The 21,089-nt window shown below is 36.1% G+C and overlaps 2 protein-coding genes across 4 annotated transcripts; both read left to right on the top strand.

The window, feature by feature from the left end:
- The first annotated feature begins 1,186 nt into the window (after positions 1 to 1,186).
- Positions 1,187 to 8,466, top strand: LOC127944246 (transcription factor ETV7). 3 transcript variants are annotated; one of them, XM_052540117.1, is made up of 9 exons: positions 1,187 to 1,440; positions 1,936 to 2,056; positions 2,616 to 2,780; positions 2,864 to 2,983; positions 3,763 to 3,909; positions 5,097 to 5,261; positions 5,809 to 5,951; positions 6,037 to 6,137; positions 7,799 to 8,466. In XM_052540117.1, the coding sequence occupies exons 1-9, from the start codon at positions 1,405 to 1,407 to the stop codon at positions 7,980 to 7,982; spliced, it is 1,182 nt and encodes a 393-aa protein (XP_052396077.1). In that variant the 5' UTR covers positions 1,187 to 1,404; the 3' UTR covers positions 7,983 to 8,466. The 3 variants fall into 3 exon arrangements, with proteins under 3 accessions (XP_052396077.1, XP_052396078.1, XP_052396079.1); XM_052540118.1 differs by having other exon boundaries at positions 1,188 to 1,440; positions 1,939 to 2,056; XM_052540119.1 differs by lacking the exon at positions 3,763 to 3,909 and having other exon boundaries at positions 1,189 to 1,440.
- Positions 8,467 to 9,167: 701 nt separating this feature from the next.
- On the top strand, positions 9,168 to 17,005 carry pnpla1 (patatin-like phospholipase domain containing 1). Its single transcript, XM_052540341.1, has 9 exons — positions 9,168 to 10,039; positions 10,253 to 10,485; positions 11,144 to 11,209; positions 11,495 to 11,704; positions 12,101 to 12,161; positions 12,889 to 13,119; positions 13,198 to 13,330; positions 16,023 to 16,145; positions 16,233 to 17,005. The coding sequence occupies exons 1-9, from the start codon at positions 9,661 to 9,663 to the stop codon at positions 16,498 to 16,500; spliced, it is 1,704 nt and encodes a 567-aa protein (XP_052396301.1). The 5' UTR covers positions 9,168 to 9,660; the 3' UTR covers positions 16,501 to 17,005.
- The last annotated feature ends 4,084 nt before the right edge of the window (positions 17,006 to 21,089 follow it).

The following is a 21,089-nucleotide window of genomic DNA, read 5'->3' as shown; positions in this document are numbered from 1 at the left end:
TACCGTGGTCGTTTTCTCAGATGCACGCTTCAAACAAAACCGTCACTGAAGACGAAAATGAGAATGACGTGTTCTCCTCTGGGCGCTTATTTATAGTCGTGACAGTAGTGATGTCAGAGGCTGTCGTCTGCAAACTCGTTGGTGGTTTTTCAAATTATGCTTCAGACACTGATCACGATGAGGTGTTCCCCACAGTTCGAAGTTCCCTTGAAAGGGAACTATAACAGTATTCTGTTATTGTTTGATGCTGTTTGTGTCATGCTTCCGTTGCCCTCTTGTCTTTATGCTATTGGTTCTTGTTCATTGTATCAGGCTCTGATTGGTTTATTGTCTTGTCATGTGATTATCAGTTCTGTTTGCTCATTGGTTTGTTCATGTCATGTGACCCTCATTGTCTGTTATAAGTATTCATGTTTTTGCCATTGTCCCTTAAAGTATATATATGATGAGCATGATTTCACCAATACAACATGTTCCTGGATCAACATCCTTCCAATCAACCAATCAGAACTGAGATATAACTTTTTAGGCTTACAACCAGAGTTAGGTGCTTCTCTTCCCTTGTTAATCAGCTATCATTTCCCGATGATTTTTGGAATAAATTATGAGTAGGATCACGTTTAGGGGTAGGGATTGGGTTAAGTATATATTTTTGGACAAAAATGTTGATCTGGGAACATCAGAAGATGTTGCTCCAGGAACATGTCGTACTTGACAAAATCATCTGCTTCGTTTCGTTTCATATATTTATTCATTTCTATTACTGAATAAGACATATGCTATCCATCCATTTTTCCATATTACTTGTTACACCATGGGGACGCTGGATTATATATATATATATATATATATATATATATGCAAATAAACGGTTGCATACGTATTGCGAAAGATGCGCCTCAACAGAAAATTTTTACTAACCGATAACTGAAATGTATTTAATTAATACGCATAACAATAAACAAATCCACCTTTTTCCATTTTATTTATTTATTTATTTATTTTATCCCAGTGCTTTTAGCCTACAATATTTTGTTAATTTGACACTTTTAAAGTTGTGCCACTGTGCGTCTTCTTTCAAACACATTTAATCTTTCTGGACTATCGGGAAACCGCAAAGCAGACGGTCTTAACCCAAACCGGACCGATCTCTTCCTACAGCGTTTGAGCGATCTGTGTGCACAGCCCCTGGCAGATCCTCTCTTTCGTTTTCATTTCCCGGAAGGATTCTTAAAATTGCAGCGATTCGCATAAGAAAGGCAAACTCTGCTGTGCAAACTACGACTTTACGCGACACCAAATGCTGTGTTTGGAGTATATATCGATCAGCTATTGATAATAATCCGGTATTAATATTGTAGCGAATATTTAGAAGGGTTTGTCAAGTATTGAAAGCTACAGAACATGAGTGACGCCTCCTCACCGCCACCTTTGATAAAGGTAAGATCCATGATAAACACACAGCACTTTCTCGCCACCGAATACGAGTATGGTTCTATGAATATAAATTAGTAGTCAGTGCTTTTATTAATGCGCACAAGGAAAGGAAAGTACTTTAAATACACGAAAATCACATCAAACTGCTCACTTAAGCAAATGTATTAGACTAGCTTTCTTTTTTTCGTTGTTAGTATGTAAACTCTCTCAGATTTCATAATAAAAAAAAGTCAAACGTGCAGATTTTCTGCAAATTTACTTCATTAAAATGTAGGCAACAGTGCAAAACTGAAAATAAAAACTGTGTGTCTCAAATTTACTTTCACTTTTGCTGTGTGCATTGAGATCTCAGTTTGTGTTCATACAGCAATAGTCGATTGTCAAGTTTCTGTATTTTCTGATTCATTCATATAAATGCATTATTATACATCACTGAAAACTTCTCTTTGATTTTTATTGAAGTAAATGTTTCTTTCTGCTTTCCCTTCCATGCTTCAGCAGAGTTGTAATGGGAACAAACCCCAAGTTTGCTCGCCGGTTATGCACGACCCACAAAATGAACCTCCATCCGGGTATGAGACAGTGCCTGATGAACTCTGCAAGCTACCTGGAAGACTACGTATGTTCCCACATAAAATAATTTACAAGAACAGCTTTAAAGGACAAATGTACTGAGCATAGTGTAAACATGTCTTCATATATTTATGTATAAGTCTACCTATAGTCCAAAGCCATACAAAGTTTTGTGAAAGGAACAGACAGAAATTATTTAGTCAAGACCTACTGTCAATTTACATACAAACTTGAAAATATGCTACCTGCATTACATCACATCAGTTTTGAATGCGTGCGAATGCACATAAGAAGGGGATGATTTTCACCAAATTATGACCTGAATTTTGCTCTGTTCCTCCCTAAAGGGCTTTATATGACATGCAATATAGTAAGTCAGACATATATGCGCTTGCATGGTGTTTTTATAACTTTTATAGAAATTTAGAGCCACTAGACACTGTCTACATCCACTGCAGCCTCATCATTCTCCAAAATTCTCAAAAAACATTACCATAAAATAAAAAAAATCATATAGATTTTTTGAAAGACATGATGGTGAGTAAATGCCACTGTTTTCATTTTTTCAGTGAACTAATGCTATATTTTCTGCTTGTAATGTACAGGGATCAATCCATCCTTGTGGAATAAGGAGGACGTGAATCTCTGGCTGCGTTGGGCTCAGAGGGAATATTCTCTGCGACGTGCGGACCACAACAAATTTGAGATGAACGGAAAGGCACTTTGTCTTCTCACCAAAGAGGACTTCCGTCTCCGCTGCCCCAGCTCTGGTGTGTGATTATGAAATGAATAAGACATATCAAACAGTTTTGTACACACCTCTCATAATAACTGTTGTTAACTGCTGTGACAGGTGACGTTCTGTATGAACTCCTTCAGCATGTGAAGCAGCAGAGGAGATGTGCCATCTTCAGTCCGCTGTCCAGCTCCAACACACAGTCACAACAGATGCCCGTCTCGCACGGGACGACAGGTGATATGTTCTTCAGTGTACAGCTGAGGTCTTAAAAGCAATCAAATCCATCCAGTTTAAACAGTCATGCTCGTCTTATTTGACCACTTGCATATTTATACACAATTTCTGGTAACACTTTACAATAAGGTTCTATTAGTGCATGTTAGTTAATAACATTATTTAATTAACTAACATGAACAAACAAATGCTTAGTTTATGTTAACTAGTTTACTAATGAACCTTATTGTAAAATTTTACCAAATAATTTTTAAGTGACAAGCCAAGAGGACTCTTCCTATTTCAGGTTATTCTTTTGCAATCCTCTATTATGGGCATTTTGATAAATGTCTGACTTCCTATTTGAACAAGTGCCAGAGAATGAATGAAATGGCTTGCCGAAGCTTGTAGCAAACACACCGCTGAAGGAACTGAGCCACTGTTTTTGCTCCAGTTCTTGAAAAGGGAAACATTTGGCATATCGTACTTAACATTTTATATCAGTATTGTATAGTCCTTTATAAACGATTCTGAGGGGAAACACACTGATCTGCTTCATTTGTGTAACATGGTGTTAAATAACATCCATTTCTTTATGCAGAAGGGAATTTCCTGGTCGTAACGCAAATAGAGCTGTTGCCAATAGGTGTGGCTAAATTAGACCTACCTCCATTCAGACAATATTGTACAATGCATTTCATTCATATTTGCCATTTTTCAAGACTTGACTCTATATGAATAAAATGTACAGTCGTTTTGCGGTTAAAGCTATAAATAGCATTTGATAATTGGTCTTGCAGGTCCTTACGTTCCCTCTAACAGAAGTGTTCCTGTTTGTCCTGCGAATCCAAATTCCTGGGTGTTAACAGCTAGCTGCAACACAGATCAGAGCCAGGAGAGGAAACCTTTGTCTGCTGACCCTGAGCATTCACATGGCATGCACAGAGGTCAGCACTTAAACCTCAAAAAGTCATGAAATCAAAGCCCTGGGCATAGATCTCATTTTATTAAATGAATAGTTCACCCAAAAATAAAAATGTGCTGAAAACGTACTCACCCTCGGGCTATCCAAGATGCAGATGAGTTTGTTTCTTTATCAGATTTGGAGAAATGTAGCATTGCATCACCAGTGGATCCTCTGCAGTGAATGGGTGCCGTCAGAATGAGATTCCAAACAGTTGATAAAAACATCACAATAATTCACAAGTAATCCACACCACTCCAGTCCATCAGTTAATGACTTGTGAAGTGAAAAGCTTGTTTGTAAGAAACAGATCTGTGTAAACGTTTTAAACTTCTAACCATCACTTTGGGGTAAGACATTTAAATATGTCTGAATCAGGAGAGAAATATTCAGATCAAACATTGTTTTCAAGTGAAAACAGTCCAAAACTGTTCTAAACAAGTATGTCAGTGGACTTTGATGTGAAATTGACTTTCTTATGGGTAGGTTATTCTGACGGCACCCATTCACTGCAATGGATTCGTTTTGATGAGCAAGTGATATGCAAATGCTACATTAAAATCTCTTCTGGTGAACTCATCTTGGCCTGAGCACTAGTAAATTTCCAGCAAAACGTTTTGGGTGAACTATTCAGGATTAGATGCAGATACGAAGATGTATATAAAACATTTCTGAGAATGCTTATTTTGTAAGTCTTTAGGGGTTCATCATTGATCATCGTTCATTTTAATGGGTTTGTAGTATTTAATAAAAATGTAAAATATTTTATTTTCGAGCCCCACACATGAAATGTAAAAGATTGTACATGAATTAAGAATCCCATGATTGAATGAATTCCCTAGTTTTAGTTAAACCATGGGTTTTAGTTTAATGTGGTCAACATGGACACAAAGTCATGGGAGCGAATTTGTGGCCACAGTATCTATGATCTTTCTTCAGCATGTCATGTGCTGAACTCTGTAAACATATGCTTACATTTGTGTTTAAGAATGTTAAAAGTGTAAACATCTAATGTTAAAACTCGTTGGAAGTGTACTGAGGCCCCTAGATGATCCCGGCTCCCTGACTGAAGACCACTGATACAGGATATGGATGAGTTTTAGTACTAAAGTACAAATTTGACCTTGACCCTTGAGATTCTATAGCTCTACTTTTATTCATATTTTGCAGAGCTTTCTCATCATTCTCCTGAGGAAAAAAATCAACAGACGCCTCCAGAAAAAACCAGACAGCCTTTAAGTGTTAACTCTAGAGAGGAGCCTCTCAACCTGTCCAACAAACCTACAGGACCTGCAAACACCACACAAACCTCGGAGGCTAATGGGAAGATTGCAGGTGCTCATGCATTTTGTTTGAGACTTAGAAAACTGGTAACAAAATAATATATGATACCAGCCATAGGTAATGGAGAGAAAAAAAAAATACTGGTCTTTTCTTCAGTGTTGGGCAGTAACTGGTTATTTAATTACAAAATAGATGTAACAGTAATCAGTTACAGTTACTGAGAAACATGTGTAATTCAATTACAGTTACTTATGAAAATAAGCATACGTTGGATAGTTTTTGATCTGCACAATGCCTCCTGCCATTTAAAGGCTGTTATGTAAAGTGATGCTTTTCTGATGCATTTGATTGCTTCTCTTGCTTGAATTTGCAGCACGCTTCTGCCAACTACATCAATCCTGCCACAACCTGTCTGAGATTTGATTAACTGATTAACAGTTGAAAACATGTGTTCAAGTAGTCAAACATGCAATCAAATATAATCAGTTACATCACTTTAAGTAATTTATATAGTTACACTATCTATTGTATTTTTAATAGGGTAATCTGTAACCTATTACATTAACAAAGTGCCCTTCCCAACACTGCTTTTCATTAGACTGCAAACTCTTATGGAACTATGTGTACCAGCTGCTGTCGGACAGCAGGTACGAGGCCTTCATTCGCTGGGAGGATCCAGACGCCATGATCTTCAGAGTGGTGGATTCCAACGGACTGGCACGACTCTGGGGCAACCACAAGGTGCTGCAGCAGACCACGCCAGCTCATGTCTTCATTGCTTTACGTGCAACTGATAATAATTGAGTCTGTTTGTTTGTTATTGCAGAACAGGGCCAATATGACCTATGAGAAAATGTCCAGAGCATTACGCCATTACTACAAGCTCAACATTATCAAGAAAGAGACAGGCCAGAGGCTGCTCTTCCGGTGAGTGGAGGCACTCAAAAGGCATTTGAAGTACATCTGTGTGTGTGTGTGTGTGTGTGTGTGTGTGTGTGTGTGTGTGTGTGTGTATATATGTATATGTATATTTTACAGATTTATCAACTTTTACCATTAATCGAATAATCTGCAGAATGAAATATGTGAATTCATTAGTTAGTTATTAACTTTTTTTTAGGTTAAAATGTATGCAATTTGTATTTGATGATTTTTATATATATATATATATATATATATATATATATATATATATATATATATATATATATATATATATATATATATACATATATATATATATATTACCATTTCTTTTCAGGCCTTTTGCAGTTTTTTTTTTTTACAGTAAATAGTTCTCTATAAAAAAATATGTGTTTATAAGTTGAAATATTTATTTTTATTTAATAAAATTTAGGTGTACAATAATTAGAAAATAATTGGAATAATGTTGATGAATGGGTCAATGCAATGAAACAACATCCAAAGCACATTCAGATCCACAAATTTCCAAAGGGGAAAAACTTTTTTTCTTTTCTTTTTTCTTTTTTTTCCTGGTTATGCCAAGCTGGAAAAAAAAATTATCAGGTAGACATTTTGAGTAAAAAAATATTATATTTGTTTTTTTGTTTTTATCCTTAATCGTCATCCAGTAAACCATGAAGCTAAAACTGTTAATTCTGTTAAACTGGGCATTATGATCTCAAAATGGAAAATACTGGATTGGCCCAGATGTTGTACAATCATCATATGTTTTTCAAGTCAATTCAAGTTTATTTGTGTAGCGCTTTTTACGATACAAATTGTTACAAAGCAGCTTTATAGAAAATTAAGTTTCTACAATATTTAGTAGTAGCTTATAAGTGGTGACTGTCAGTTTATGTGCAAATGACAGAAATTTTCAGAAAAATCTATTAATCTATTATTAATCTATTATTATATGATGCAATCAAACTTATAGCAAAATTTGTTAATCCTAGTTACCAAAACAGAGAAACAAATAGAGATATAATTAGCGTAGCTGCTGTTCCAACCAAGTAAAATTAATTAGTTTAACCCAAGCTAAAGAATAATAATGCACATTTGATCAGATGTAACCGCAGTCACAAATTATGAGATGCATTATCCGTATGCTTGGCGAAAGAGATGTGTTTTTAATCTAGATTTAAACAGAGAGAGTGTGTCTGAACCCCGAACATTATCAGGAAGGCTATTCCAGAGTTTGGGAGCCAAATGTGAGAAAGCTCTACCTCCTTTAGTGGATTTTGCTGTCCTAGGAACGACCAAAAGTCCAGCGTTTTGTGACCTTAGGGTGCGTGATGGGTTGTAACGTGGTAGAAGGCTAGTTAGGTACGCTGGAGCTAAACCATTTAGGGCCTTATAGGCAAGTAATGATAATTTGTAACTGATCCGGAACTTAATAGGTAGCCAGTGCAGAGACTGTAAAATTGGGGTAATATGATCATATTTTCTTGACCTCGTAAGGACTCTAGCTGCTGCATTTTGGACTACCTGTAGCTTGTTTATTGACGAAGCAGGACAACCACCTAGAAGTGCATTACAATAGTCCAGTCTAGAGATCATGAATGCATGAACTAGCTTTTCTGCATCCGAAACAGATAACATGTTTCCTTTTACATGTGCTGCAGGTTTCTGAAGACCCCTGAAGAAATCATGCAAGGCAGGTCAGAGCGTGGAGAACCGTCAGGGTCTCCCGATAGTCCTGCGTCTCCAGACTACAGAGAAGAAGCTCTGGAAGTATCACCTGTATCGACTCCTGCTACCATGAGCCCCGGCTCTGAACACAACTTCAGCATATCACCAACCCCATAACATTCACATTCTGATCCAGGACCAGCTTTAGTAATGAATAAACCTGACTCTTTAGAATGGGAAACACAGAGTTGATCTTCTGTCAGAGTGAACGTCCCATGCAGCTCAATGTGAAAAGCCATCAGCAGCACCAGAGATGGCTGATATCCCAGAAGTACCACAAGACTCAGTAATATTTTAGGAGACACTCAGTTTAAAGCCACATCACATGATTTTGACTCAGGGTAGTAGTGTGCAGTAGTTTGCTGTTTAGTATGTGTTAAACGCTGAATGACACTAATTTGACACAACAATACTGATTTATTCTCATAGTTGATGATTGGAGGTAATAGGAAATTTTCTCTCAGGTTGTAAAACTGTGCAATGTTAATTTTTACAGATTTATGAACTGTACTGCATTATACTATACTATATAACATCATTACATTGTTGATTTTTACCATTAATCGAATAATCTACAGAATGAAATATGTGGATGTATTAATCAGTTATGAACTGTATGAAGGGAGTTGACACATAATTTTTTTATTCTTTTATTTTTAGGTTGAAATGTATGCATTTTGTATTTGATAAAATTTTATTATATTTTACAGTTTCTTTTTAGGCCTTTTGCAGTTTTCTTACTGTAAATAATTATCTATAACAAATAAGTATAAATATTTATTTTTATTTGATAAAATCTAGGTGTATAATAATTATAAAATAATAAGAAAAATGTTGATGAATGGGTCAATGCAATGAAACACCATACAAAGCACATGCAGATCCACAAGGCCGCCTCCGCAAATTTCCAAAGGGAAAATGTCAAAAATGACTTAAAATTATTTAAAGACAAAACAACTAAAAATTTTATATTTCTTATTTTTAATTTACCCCTTCTACAACATTTTTTTAAATTATTATTGTTATTATTATTTAAAGAACCAAGGTTCCCACTGTCTTTTAAAAACCTATACTAAGAAATGTAATTCTAATCTAATTTTAAAAGTTTGAATTATAGTAATCATTTATTAATCAGTCATTTAAATTAATACAATCCATATGTAGACATTCTGAGTAAAAAAATGTTTTATTCTATATATATATATATATATATATATATATATATATATATATATATATATATTATCCTTAATCCTTATCCCGTAAATCAGGAACAACTGTAAAAGTCATGGGGCCTTTGAATGTTGCTGTGACCAATGGGGGGCCTTTGAGTCAAAACGGGAACTTTTAACAGTATCTTAAAAGCAATTCGTTCAGCTGGGGGAAGTGACATCACTTGTTTATTGCTCACTGGAAATAAACCCTAGCTGTGTGAATGGTAGGTAATTTCACAAGTTTTGGAAGAGGAAGTTGATAAATTTAAGTTTCAATTTTAGTGATTCATAGTCCTTCTGGGATCAGTTCTTCCTCTTAATGTGTGTGCACTTGAAATCTACTGTATGATTGGTTTAGCTATTATTCTAGCTCTATAATAATCTAGACATGACTGTGCTCATTTTAAGACATTTTACTAAATGTCAAGCATATGACTGCTCTAAAGACCACAATAATGCAGACATTTACCTCCGATGCCCTTTGAAAGGGTGTAGACACAAACATAACAGGCCTACTTTAGACATCATGAAGTGAGGAATTGATTTGAGAATTTGATCTCCTCAGGGGTTTCACATTATTCATGGTGTCCCAGAGGGGAAGGAGGGACTTCTGTTTTATTTTTTGTGAAAACTCTTTTTGGTTTAACAACACCGTGACCACATGTTTTTATACGTTGCACTCATGCTCCTCATCTAAAGTTTGTTCGAGCGCTGAAGAACTCCTACCATCTGACACTGAGGAGATCGATCTAGTCATGTCTTCGCCGTTATGCCTTCTGTCTAAAAATGACAACCTCTCCGTGTCTTTCTGTGGTTCTGGCTTTCTAGCAACATACCAGCTCGGTGCTGCGCAGAGTCTTTTGGATAACGCGGCGTGGATCCTTCACGGAGCTCCGAGAGTCTATGGTGCGTCTGCTGGTTCCCTCGTCGCTGCAGCGGTCGTCTGTGGCTCCAATCTAGGTAATCTGAGATCATACTATTCATGACCTTCATTCACGGACTAGGATTTAGTATTGTACTTACTGTGAAGGTTGTAGGTTCAAATCCCACTTAAAGAGCATCAGATTGGTACTGGGTTTAATGTTCTGTAAGTCACTTGGATATAAGAATCATGGCTAATAACTGACTGTTAAATGAGACAGTAGTCATTAAATCCTCCTTTTCTTCTCACAGGACGTGTGCGGGACCAGCTTCTGGAATTTGCACGATTTATCAAACAGCATCCGCTCGGTCTTCTCAGTCCCACGGTGGATATTTTCCGATGGCTGGAGGTCACACTGCAGCGCTGTCTGCCTGATAACGCACACACTCTGGCCAGCGGCCGTCTGCACATCTCCATGACTCGCATCTCTGATGGAAAAAACGTCATCGTGTCAGAATTTCATTCCAGCGATGACCTTATAAAAGTACGTATTGTGATTTAGTTTGGTATTCATTCAGGGTAACATTTTAAAATAAACTGGGTAGCATTTCATTTTACAGTCCTGTTCCTCGTGTACATACTATGTACTTATTATAGTAATTACAATAACTATGTAATAACTAGGTACTAACCCTGAACCCACCCCTAAACCTAACCCTAACGCATGTAGTTACCTTGTATTACCAGAACTTTCTTACATAAGTACATGTAAGTACACGTACTGTAAAATAAAGTGCGACCATAAACTGTTAGTTTATTTATAGTTTATAAATTGTAGTCTCTACATTTTTAATACATTAAAAGGTTATGCAAGGTTATGTAATAGGTAACAGTGAGTTGTTCATTTATTGTCACGTTAGTTATTATTGTTTAATTAGCTCATATATCAAGAGTTAGATGTTTTATCTATTATGCGTTTTTTTTTTATTGTTTTTATTTTTTACAACTTGTTAACCATACTTAATTCACCTATGTTATTTTTAACCAACAAGAAGATAAACTTTATTAGTTTAGTTTATTAGTTTAGTAGATTGAATTCAAAGGCAACGAAACTTTAGAACGCATTTTGTAATACAGGTCAAACTGGATTTTACTTTCTCTTTCACATTTTCTTTTATTGTCCTCTTTCCTTCCTCTGTAAGGCACTTTTGTGTAGCTGTTTCGTCCCTGTATACTCTGGCGTGATCCCACCACAGTATAAAGGAGAGGTGAGTAAAACTGTGTGTACCATGTGCTCTGTGACAACTAGGGTCAGGTACCGAACTCAGTACTTTTAAGAGTACGGACAGAATTGTGTCAGTACTACAGAATACCGATTCACATTAAATCAATCAGTGCAAAATTTGGGTACCTGGGAATGCATCTGGGCACATACTTGGGACATGAACGGTACCCAACCCTAGTGACAACATGCCTAAAACACTAAAAAAATACACTAAACCAACACACAGCCCAGAATAAGCTATACATTCATCACCTCTGTACTTTGCCAGCACTATATGGATGGAGGTTTCACAAACATCCAGCCCTTAGAGGATTCCTCTCCCACCCTCACCATCTCCCCGTTTGCTGGACACATGGACATCTGTCCATCCGATACCTCCACCATCCTGTGCGATGCCATCATCCAGCAGCTCTCCTTCCAGTGCTCTGTCACCAACTTCATCAGGCTGGTGGACGCCTTGTTCCCTCGAGACTGGAGGGTGAGTTTTGTAACTGTGTCCTAACACAGAAACTTCTATGTTGCTTTTTTTTCTTTATTTTCAGAGTAAACACAACCATGAACACTGTGTGGAAACACTGAACAGCTTGAACACTTTGTTCATTTCGGCCCATTGAATAAATAAATAGAACAAAGAAACAAAAAAGGTGTATGAATTATTGAAACTATTCTTACACAGTAATGGCTAATACATTTCACAAATTATTACAAATAAACAGCAAGTACCACATTTAATTAAACATGAAGACTGAATTAGTATTTCCTCACATATTTACAACGTTGAGAAACTTAACAATGTAATATGAGTGAATAAATGATGACATAATTTGTGTCAGCTAAATTTCTGTCATTAACTGCATTTATTGTTGATTGTCAGAATTTGAAGAAAGCTTTCTACAGTGGATACCAAGATACCGTATACTTCTTGCAGCAGAGCAGTGAGTGACTGTATTACCAAATGTATTGTACTTATTTTAATACGTTTAAATTTAGGTATGTATACATTTACTTTTTGTTTTGGATGTTTTACAATGTCAACGTATGACTAAAACCCTTTCATGTAAACTATTGTAGAGATGAACATATTCATATAAATCTTTTGCCCTATTTTGAAAGACTGATTGGAAATGTTCAATACTCAGACACATTGATCTTAAAACAAACTGGAATAACTCTATGAAAATGAATAGAGGATTTGTAAATATTTCTAAAGTTTACATATGTAAAGGGTTATCATTTTAGATGGATTGTACCGTGCATTGTACCGTAATAATATTTCACTGTATTACTATGTTTTGTTTTTTTTTTTATCCAATAAATACAGCCTTGGTGAACATAAGTGACGTATACAAATAAATATACTATATATATATATATATATATATATATTAAAAAGTCTTGCCACCCAAAGTTGTGAATGGTATAATGAATACTACTGACATAACATTGTTTCGACAAATATTATTTAAGCAATGTAACGTGAGACCTATTCTAAATGGAAATAGTCATAATTGTTATTAGCTATTTGGACAGGCACTTTTGTCTTTTGCTATATTGTGTATCATAGCCCAGTTTGAGCGCTGTCTTGACCAGTCGGCATGTTTTAGTTCTGTCCACTTGTTTTAAGCAGCGCTGTCATTAATACTGTCTCTCACACCTCGACAGATGCGCTGCCACTGTATCCTGAACGGAGAAAGGAGTCTGATGCATCTGATGATTCGGTGAGCTCAGATCACTGGATGCTGACACAGACTGATCGTGCTGAAGAAGAGGAATCCCAGCAGGACTGCCCTGAACACCCTGAACAGAAGACCGTCAATGGAGTTTATTCATCTTTGAGTCCATCCCTTCAGGAGCGGGCAGTACATAAGAACTCACCAGTAGAGGTTCAGGAAGGTACTGTAGTGTCCCATTTCCTTTTCTGATTATGGAGGATTTGATACAGAAGTGTAAGAGTCTCCTATTCTGTTTTAGTGCTGTTGTGTAATATCGTGGGGCAGCTGGAGATCGTGAGTAATTCAAACGTCTCTTTACCTCAACGGACTCTCTCATACCTGCTCTTATTGTTCACACTGCCAATCTGGAGTGCCACAACCTTATGGGACAGGTACTGATCTAATTATGGTTTATTTAGAATAATGTTTAGTGACTTTATTAAACAATCAATCTGGTTTTGGTGCTCTTTAGCTATAGTGCATCAGTTCAAGTAGCACTGGCATGTGAATCGATGATCTCTTCTGCTTTACTTGTAGATACAGCACTATATATATATATATATATATATATATATATATATATATATATATATATATATATATATATATATATATATAATAAGAATGAAAATCATAAGGTGTGTTGAAAGTAATCACTCAATCAGTGTTTCAACTGTGGAAAGACGTCAATGAAACAGCTTGTAAACAATATGTCACCTATAACGTTGCATTTACTTCAGTAAAGCCATTCAATGTCCATGAAATTGTTAGTGAACACTATTTACTTTGTTTCAGAGAAACAAGCACACAGCCATCTTTGTAATTCTGTCTTTGAAATTCTGTTTGCTTTTTAACTGTCTCTTCATTGCATGACACGTTTATGGGGTAAACTCCTGCTTACTCTGATATCGAAGCCTCATTTGTACACATTCTTGTAGCTGTGAGAGCCAATGGCGCTTTAACCCACCAAAAGGGGAGCTGACTGCTATATAAGTCGGCTCTGAGCGTCATTTCATCAGAATTGTTCTCATTCAGCAATGAAGATCATCTCCTCGCTGGACCCTCAAAAAGCCGAAGCAAGAAGCTCAGCCTGCTGCTTGCCACCATGAGAAAAAGCCCCAGCAGCGGAAGATAGCTATATGCTTTCCCATGTGGTCATTCGGCATCTATCTGAGTACATTTCCAGGTGATGTTGTCACCCTGCATGATGCAAATGGGCACAGCGAGTGCACTCCACTGTCTGGGCAGTGTCCAAGCAGAAGCTGTGCTCACCGGGACGAATGCTGTCTTTAATGCTGGTGTTAAAGCTTAACTTTCTGAAATGCTCTGCGGCACTGACGCTCTCCAGATGCATGAAAAAACTCTGCCTTTGTTCAGAACCCCTCCTCTAGCCCCAGCTGGCCCGCATTGGCCCAAGGTTTTCGTCGGGTCAAAAAACCCGGGCTGTTGGCCCCGAAGAAGCCATGACGAGGCACGATCAAGCACCAGAAGTGACAGTGGAAACACGACTGGCCCTGGCACGCACTAGCACGCCTGCTTTTGGCCTGACAGTGGAAACACGGCTAATGATTGTCGTTATCAGTCGAAAGATTCTGATGAAATGGTGCGCAGAGTTAACTTACATAGCAGTCACCTCCACCCCTTTTGGGTGGGTTGAAGCGCCACTGGTTTGTGCAGCTGCATGAGCATGTAACACAACACTCGTTCTCTTATCTTATCTCAATGAGCAGTTCATTAATAAATTCATACAACCTTTACTTCACGCTGTGAAAAATATAAACTGTAACACAGAGGGCCCTATTTTAATGATCTAATTGAATGGAAATGCATGGCGCGGTTGCACTTAGGGCATGTCTGAAACCACTTTTGCTAGTTTAACAACAAGAAAAACGGTCAGTACTCCAGACGCATGGTCCAAAATGATTGTACCTATTCTCTTAATGAGTCATTGGGGTGTTTTGGGTGTGACATGTAGTAAAACAATCAGAATCTCATCTCCCATTCCCTTTTTTTGCACTCGCACCATAGAGAATTCACAATTTGCATGGTGGAATTTGCAAGAGCAAAGACTGAACACTTCTCCAGAGAGAAAATGGATCTTCTCATGCGTGAGGTTAAAGCGCTCAAGCAGACCATCTACAGGGCACAATAATCTTTTACACTGTAACCCTTTCATCAGTTTGTGTGCTTTTGTGCTGTGTGTGTAATACAGAGTGTAAATTGCATTGCACACCCATCTATGGGTGCATATTACTAACGTGCCCTTTTAACAACAACAAAAAAAAAAAATATTGACTATACCATTGACTTTAGTTTAGACTAGGTTTTAGTTGGTCACTGGCGCAATAGTTTTTAGTTGCCTCAAAATAGCAACGTGACAATGTGCCTGAACACACCTTCTTTCGAGATCAGCACACCCATGGATGAACAGACGGGCGCATGTGCATTTGCTATTTAAACAACATGGTGCTGGACGTGAAAATGATAACCCTGCCGGGCTGAAACTATCAAAAAATACTTGCATCGTGCCTGGTATCACGTTGCACTGGGGGTATGATAGGGCCCAGAATACAACAAGCCTAGTGCTGAAAAGGGGTGGGGCTACATAATAAATACATGTATTTTAATAAATATTTGTTTTATTGGTCCCACTTTATATTAGGTGACCTTAACTACTATGTACTTGCATAAAGAAATAAGTACAATGTACTTATTGTGTTCATATTGTATTGTAAAACACTTTTGCTGCTATTGAGGTGGGATAGGGGTAAGGTTAGGGAGAGGGTTGGAGGTATGGGTAAGTTTAAGGGTGGGTTAAGGTGTAAAGTATGGGTCAACAGTGTAATTATAAATGTAATTACAGAAATTAAATACAGATGTAATTACATGTAGTTTTTTTAATATAAGTACAATGTAAAAACATGTATGTACACAATAAGTACATTGTACTAAATTATTAATTAAAATGTAAGTACATAGTAGTTAAGGCCACTTAATATAAAGTGGGTCCTTTTATTATTTTCTTTAATTAAAATTAATAATTTTAATGCTGCTCATAAGCACTGATGATTTGTTGCTTCACAGGTATCATAAATGGATCGCTAATGCTATGAATGTGGCATATTGGCTCTGGCATGGTATTAAACTTTTCATGATCTTCATACTCAGAATTGTACTGTCCTCAATGAGGAAAGCCCTTGGAGACATGTAAGCACACAGTAAAAAAAAAAATCTACTGTTACTGTTACTATTGTGGAATTTTTAAATCATAACTCTCTTCTATCTTTTGCAAAGAATGCTGAGTCTGATCAGTTTCATACCTGCGCAAGTTCACAAAGAGCAGCACAGACGCAGTGAGCTGGCTGAGAGACACATGGCCTCCTCTAATCTGAACGGTCACGTCTCTGGTGCTTTACCGCCAAGTCCCTCCATGGCACAGACCCTCCCAAACCTCTACACACTCCTGATTTCACTAGAGACAGCAGAGAGCAAGTGGAGAAGACGCAAGATAGAGGTGCAACACACTTTACAGCAACACGTGACTGACGTGAAAAGAAATTAAAAACCTGCAAGCAATGTGAGATGGTTAATGTTACTCATCACAGACTTGATCATTTGTTCTGTTCTACTTAAGATGGAAAAGTTTCATTGTTTTTTTTTTTATAGCTTAATACTAAAATGCATATAATAACATACAACAAGTGAATTGTAGATGATATATATATAAAAAAAAAAAAAACATATCAAAGTTAACATATTAAAATATTATTTTATATTATTATTATTATAAATGTTTTTTAAACATTTACATTTACCAGGTTTTATAATAGTACTGCTTCATTCTATTATTTTTATCAACAGTAGTAACAGTAAGAAAAACACATTATATAGTTTTGTGGAAAAATGAAAACACATTAATACATATTAATCTCAGTTATGATGTCAACTGTTCCGGTTTTAATCATTTGAACATTAAGTATTATAAAAATAAAAGAGCCACTTGTTTAATTGTGTCGTTTCCTTAATATTCTTCTCACACAATTAAAATGGACTCTTATACATGAAAATATACCGCTGCCTGTGTGTGTGTGTGTGCGCGTAAATATATATATATATATATATATATATATATATATATATATATATATATATATATATATATATATATATATATATATATATATATATATGATTTTGCATTTATTTATTTTGAGCTAGTTTAAAAGCAGATTTTGAATCCGTTCAGAATATATAGGGCCCCTGTGTGTGTGTGTGTGTGTGTGTGTGCGTGTGTGTGTGTGTGTGTGTGTGTGTTGTATGGCCACAGCTGACTATTAAATAGGTGGTTAGATCACAGGACCTGTTTAGATCCAGCTCTGACTTCAAACTCCAGGAATCAGTTGAGATCGATTGGCAATGGTGCTCAATGCACAATGTGTTTATCCAGGACGCACTGAAATGTCAAGGGTGGCTAATACAGTTCCAGACGCCACTTCTACCATTCACTAACAAATGCTGCCATTATGTCATAGCAACCATTTATAAAGACATTATCTTTTCAAATGACACCAATGTGATTTTACTAAACGATTTGAACACAAAGCCACAAAACAGAGCACATCAAAACGGTGCCTCCAACATGCAGTCTTATGATGCATCATCTACTAGCATCAGAACAAACATCTGCTGGTCCTACAACAGATGCCACCGCCTCAGTTAAAAAGCATGACAAATGACCTTTTATAAACGCCATCATATGCAAGGAGATGCTCAACCTGATCTAGCTAAATAACACGATAGCTGGGATTCATGTTTTACATTTTATACCAAAGTGTAATGTTATTTAGCGTAAATATTGTTTCTGAAAAGAGCTTACAGACAGCGTGAGGCCTCGATAAACATGTTCAGTTTCCCATGGTTTAGCCTAAAGTGTCACAGAATATCTTCAGCGTAGACTCTGGTTCAGAAGTCTGTTCCTGGTGGTGAGGAAAATCTGCAGGATGTTTTCACAAACATGTAATGATCCATCGATGGCTTTCATTCTAAAATCTTTACATTTAAAGTTTTACATTTACGAACAAAATGTACTGTAGGAACTGAACTGAAACTGCATGAACTGTACACACAAATCACATACTCTGGGTGGCCTTATAAATGTGTCAAGATGAGATTTATGCATAAATATTTTTAAATAGTTAAATAAATGTCACCAAATACAGGGGTATCCTGTAGGTTCCTCTGCACAAAAATGCAAATATGCATATGTACACCTGGCTAATAACACATCTGTAGCCTGGGTCATATTAATGGTGTTGGGATTGAGGACGACACACTTGGCATTGTTTGAGGAGCTTGCTGCTCATCTTTCACATGATAGCATCTTTAGAGACAAATATCCTGTAAAGGAAAGGTAAGGTGCAGAAAGGCCTGATATGGAGATTGTTTTATGCAAATAACTAACCTCAGACATGCAGTCATTCATTTGGAATACTCCTAATGCAATATTACTTTAGAATAAGGTTAAGAACATATTTGAGTATGTACAATTGTGAATTAGGCAAAAACATTTTTTCTTTTTATTATTATTATTATTTTTTTTAAAGTTACCCTGTGCATTAAAATATAAATAAATAAAAATAATCCCCAGAATAATTAGTAAATGAGACACAAGTTACCTGTCAGTGCAACATATTTCCGTCTGGATTGTTTTATGAATCTGTTACAATAGGATGCAGACTTTGCGAGCAGGCTGTTAATTAAGAATATTAAAGATGAAAACTATACTGGGCACGGCAGTACTCAATTGCTCATTTCATATATGAAAAAATATGGACCATTTAATTCTAAAAAGAGGTTAGTACTCTGACGAGTACTAACAAGTGAACCTGAAGGGAAAAATAAACAATGTGAAATACATCATATAAAACTCATGGCCTTGCATGTGAAAAAATCATCTTGCAATTTTAAAAGAGCTCAAAAAGATGAATTCATTCTTGTAAAATCAAACAGTTACACACCTTTGCCCTTTTTTGCTTCCCGGTCTGTTTTTACCTGTCTGTGGGCCACACACATTTGTGTAAAGAGATTAAAAAGTATATTTGCATGCAGTTGATAAAGTTATGCCAAATGAATAATAATTAAACATCAATTATAATTATTTAAATGAAATGAATCAAGGTTGAAATGCTTTTTTTTTTGTTTTGTTTTTTTAAATCAATACTATTTCCATATTGCTTCAGCAGGCTGACAATCCTCTCTGTAGTGTCATCACCCGAGGAGACACACGTGTGCACAGTTGCAATTTGCAACATGACGCTTACATTTAAAGGTGCTGTAGGGAACTTTTGTAAAAAAATATATTTTTTACATATTTGTTAAACCTGTCATTATGTCCTGACAGTAGAATATGAGACAGATAATCTGTGAAAAAATCAAGCTCCTCTGGCTCCTCCCAGTGTCCTATTGCCATTTGCAGAAACTCCATCACTCCCGGTAAAAAACAACCAATCAGAGCTGCGGTCCGTAACTTTGTTTGTGTTCAAAATGTAGAAAAATGTATATAATGAGCGAGTACACCATGAATCCATTTTGCAAACCGTGTTTTTGGCTAGTACTGAATCACTAGGTGCACCTATAATAAGTGTTTATATTCGGACTATTTTAGATTGCTTCGGGGGTACTTTCTGTTTCTTTTCTTTTTCTTACAGATTTTTTTAATAATTGTTATGCTAACCAGTCTAGACCAAAAAAAAAAAAAAAAAAAAAAAAAAAAAGACAAGACTCGGTTCCGGATTCTTCCTCTGCTGTTCATGGGTCGATTCATTCATTGCGTCTGTCATGTGACAAATAAACAAAAGACTTGGAAAGTGAACTAATCATTTGTTTTAATTTAATAATTCATCTTTTGCTTCATTAAAATTGGTTTCAATTTTGGAATACAATCAAAGATTTTGTATGATTTGATTTTGTGATATGATTATGATTTTATGATGTATGATTTTGTGTGCGAACATGTACTGAAAATGATAACATTTTATTTATTTCTATTTTGTTTAAATGGAAAAAAAAATACTTAAAAAAAATTAACTAGAACGAAAGAGATTTGTTCAAAATGATCCAATCTTCCCATCCCTAATTGAATTTCGCTTAGCAAACTTTGTAAAAATGTGTCCTTTAATACGAATTCATTTTATGGCTTCCTCATTAGATTTTCTGGTTACCTGGACCTTCAGTGGATGGACAGAAACCTTTCAGTTTTCAATGAAAATATTTTAATTTGTGTTTTGCAGAGTAACCGGAAAGTCTTGTGAGTTTGGACAGTGAATAAATTAATAAATAAAATAACTTTACTTGCTCCCGAAATTGCACTTAAGACAAACTAAGGTAAGACATAATATTGGCCTGTTCACACCAAAATGATAACTATAATGATAATTAGAGATATAATAATACAGAAATGGGCAAATACATACACATTTATTTAAAATACACATAAAAACACTGAAAAAAAAATCAAATGTATTTTGCATTTAAGTTCTTTTTGCACAAAGGCTTTATCATACAAAATAGCATTTTGTATTTCCAATGTATTTCAATTGCATATTTTAAATACATATATCTGAGGGACTGCCCATCCCTAGATAATTAAATTAGCATTCACACGCCAATGCATAATAATGTACTGTTTATGCTCACGCTGCCTTTTTGTTGTCTGTCGCTTTAAATGCTCGAGCTCTTTAAAGACATCTTCTGATTGGCTGTCGATGCTATTATCATTCATCAGCTAGAAAAAAATACAAATAAAAATCTGTATACAGTGATTCAAATGTTATCGTTCCTCTGTATCATTAAATAATCATTCACTCATTAAAACTTTGCAGTTGTCGTTATAGTTGTCATCCTTGGTGTGAACCGGGCCTTAAGTGGCTAGTTCTTCATGCTGACGGTCATTAGACATTAAAAAACAACAATTGACATACCACATGTAGCACATGATTTAAGACTCTCCTCATGATGGCGCTGTGCATTCAAATGTCAGTTTTCCTACATAGAAGATGCTCCTTGGTTTCCTCTCCTGTTGCCTGACAGACGTAAATGCATTAAACTTTGTTTACCTGTATTGGATTATCGAGAGAGTTCATTTTTCTTTGA

The sequence above is a fragment of the Carassius gibelio genome, chromosome A23 (assembly GCF_023724105.1).
Source record: "Carassius gibelio isolate Cgi1373 ecotype wild population from Czech Republic chromosome A23, carGib1.2-hapl.c, whole genome shotgun sequence".
NCBI classification, from domain to species: Eukaryota; Metazoa; Chordata; class Actinopteri; order Cypriniformes; family Cyprinidae; genus Carassius; species Carassius gibelio.
Note: the sequence above shows the minus strand (reverse complement) of the source record. Positions and strands in the feature narration are given on the sequence as shown.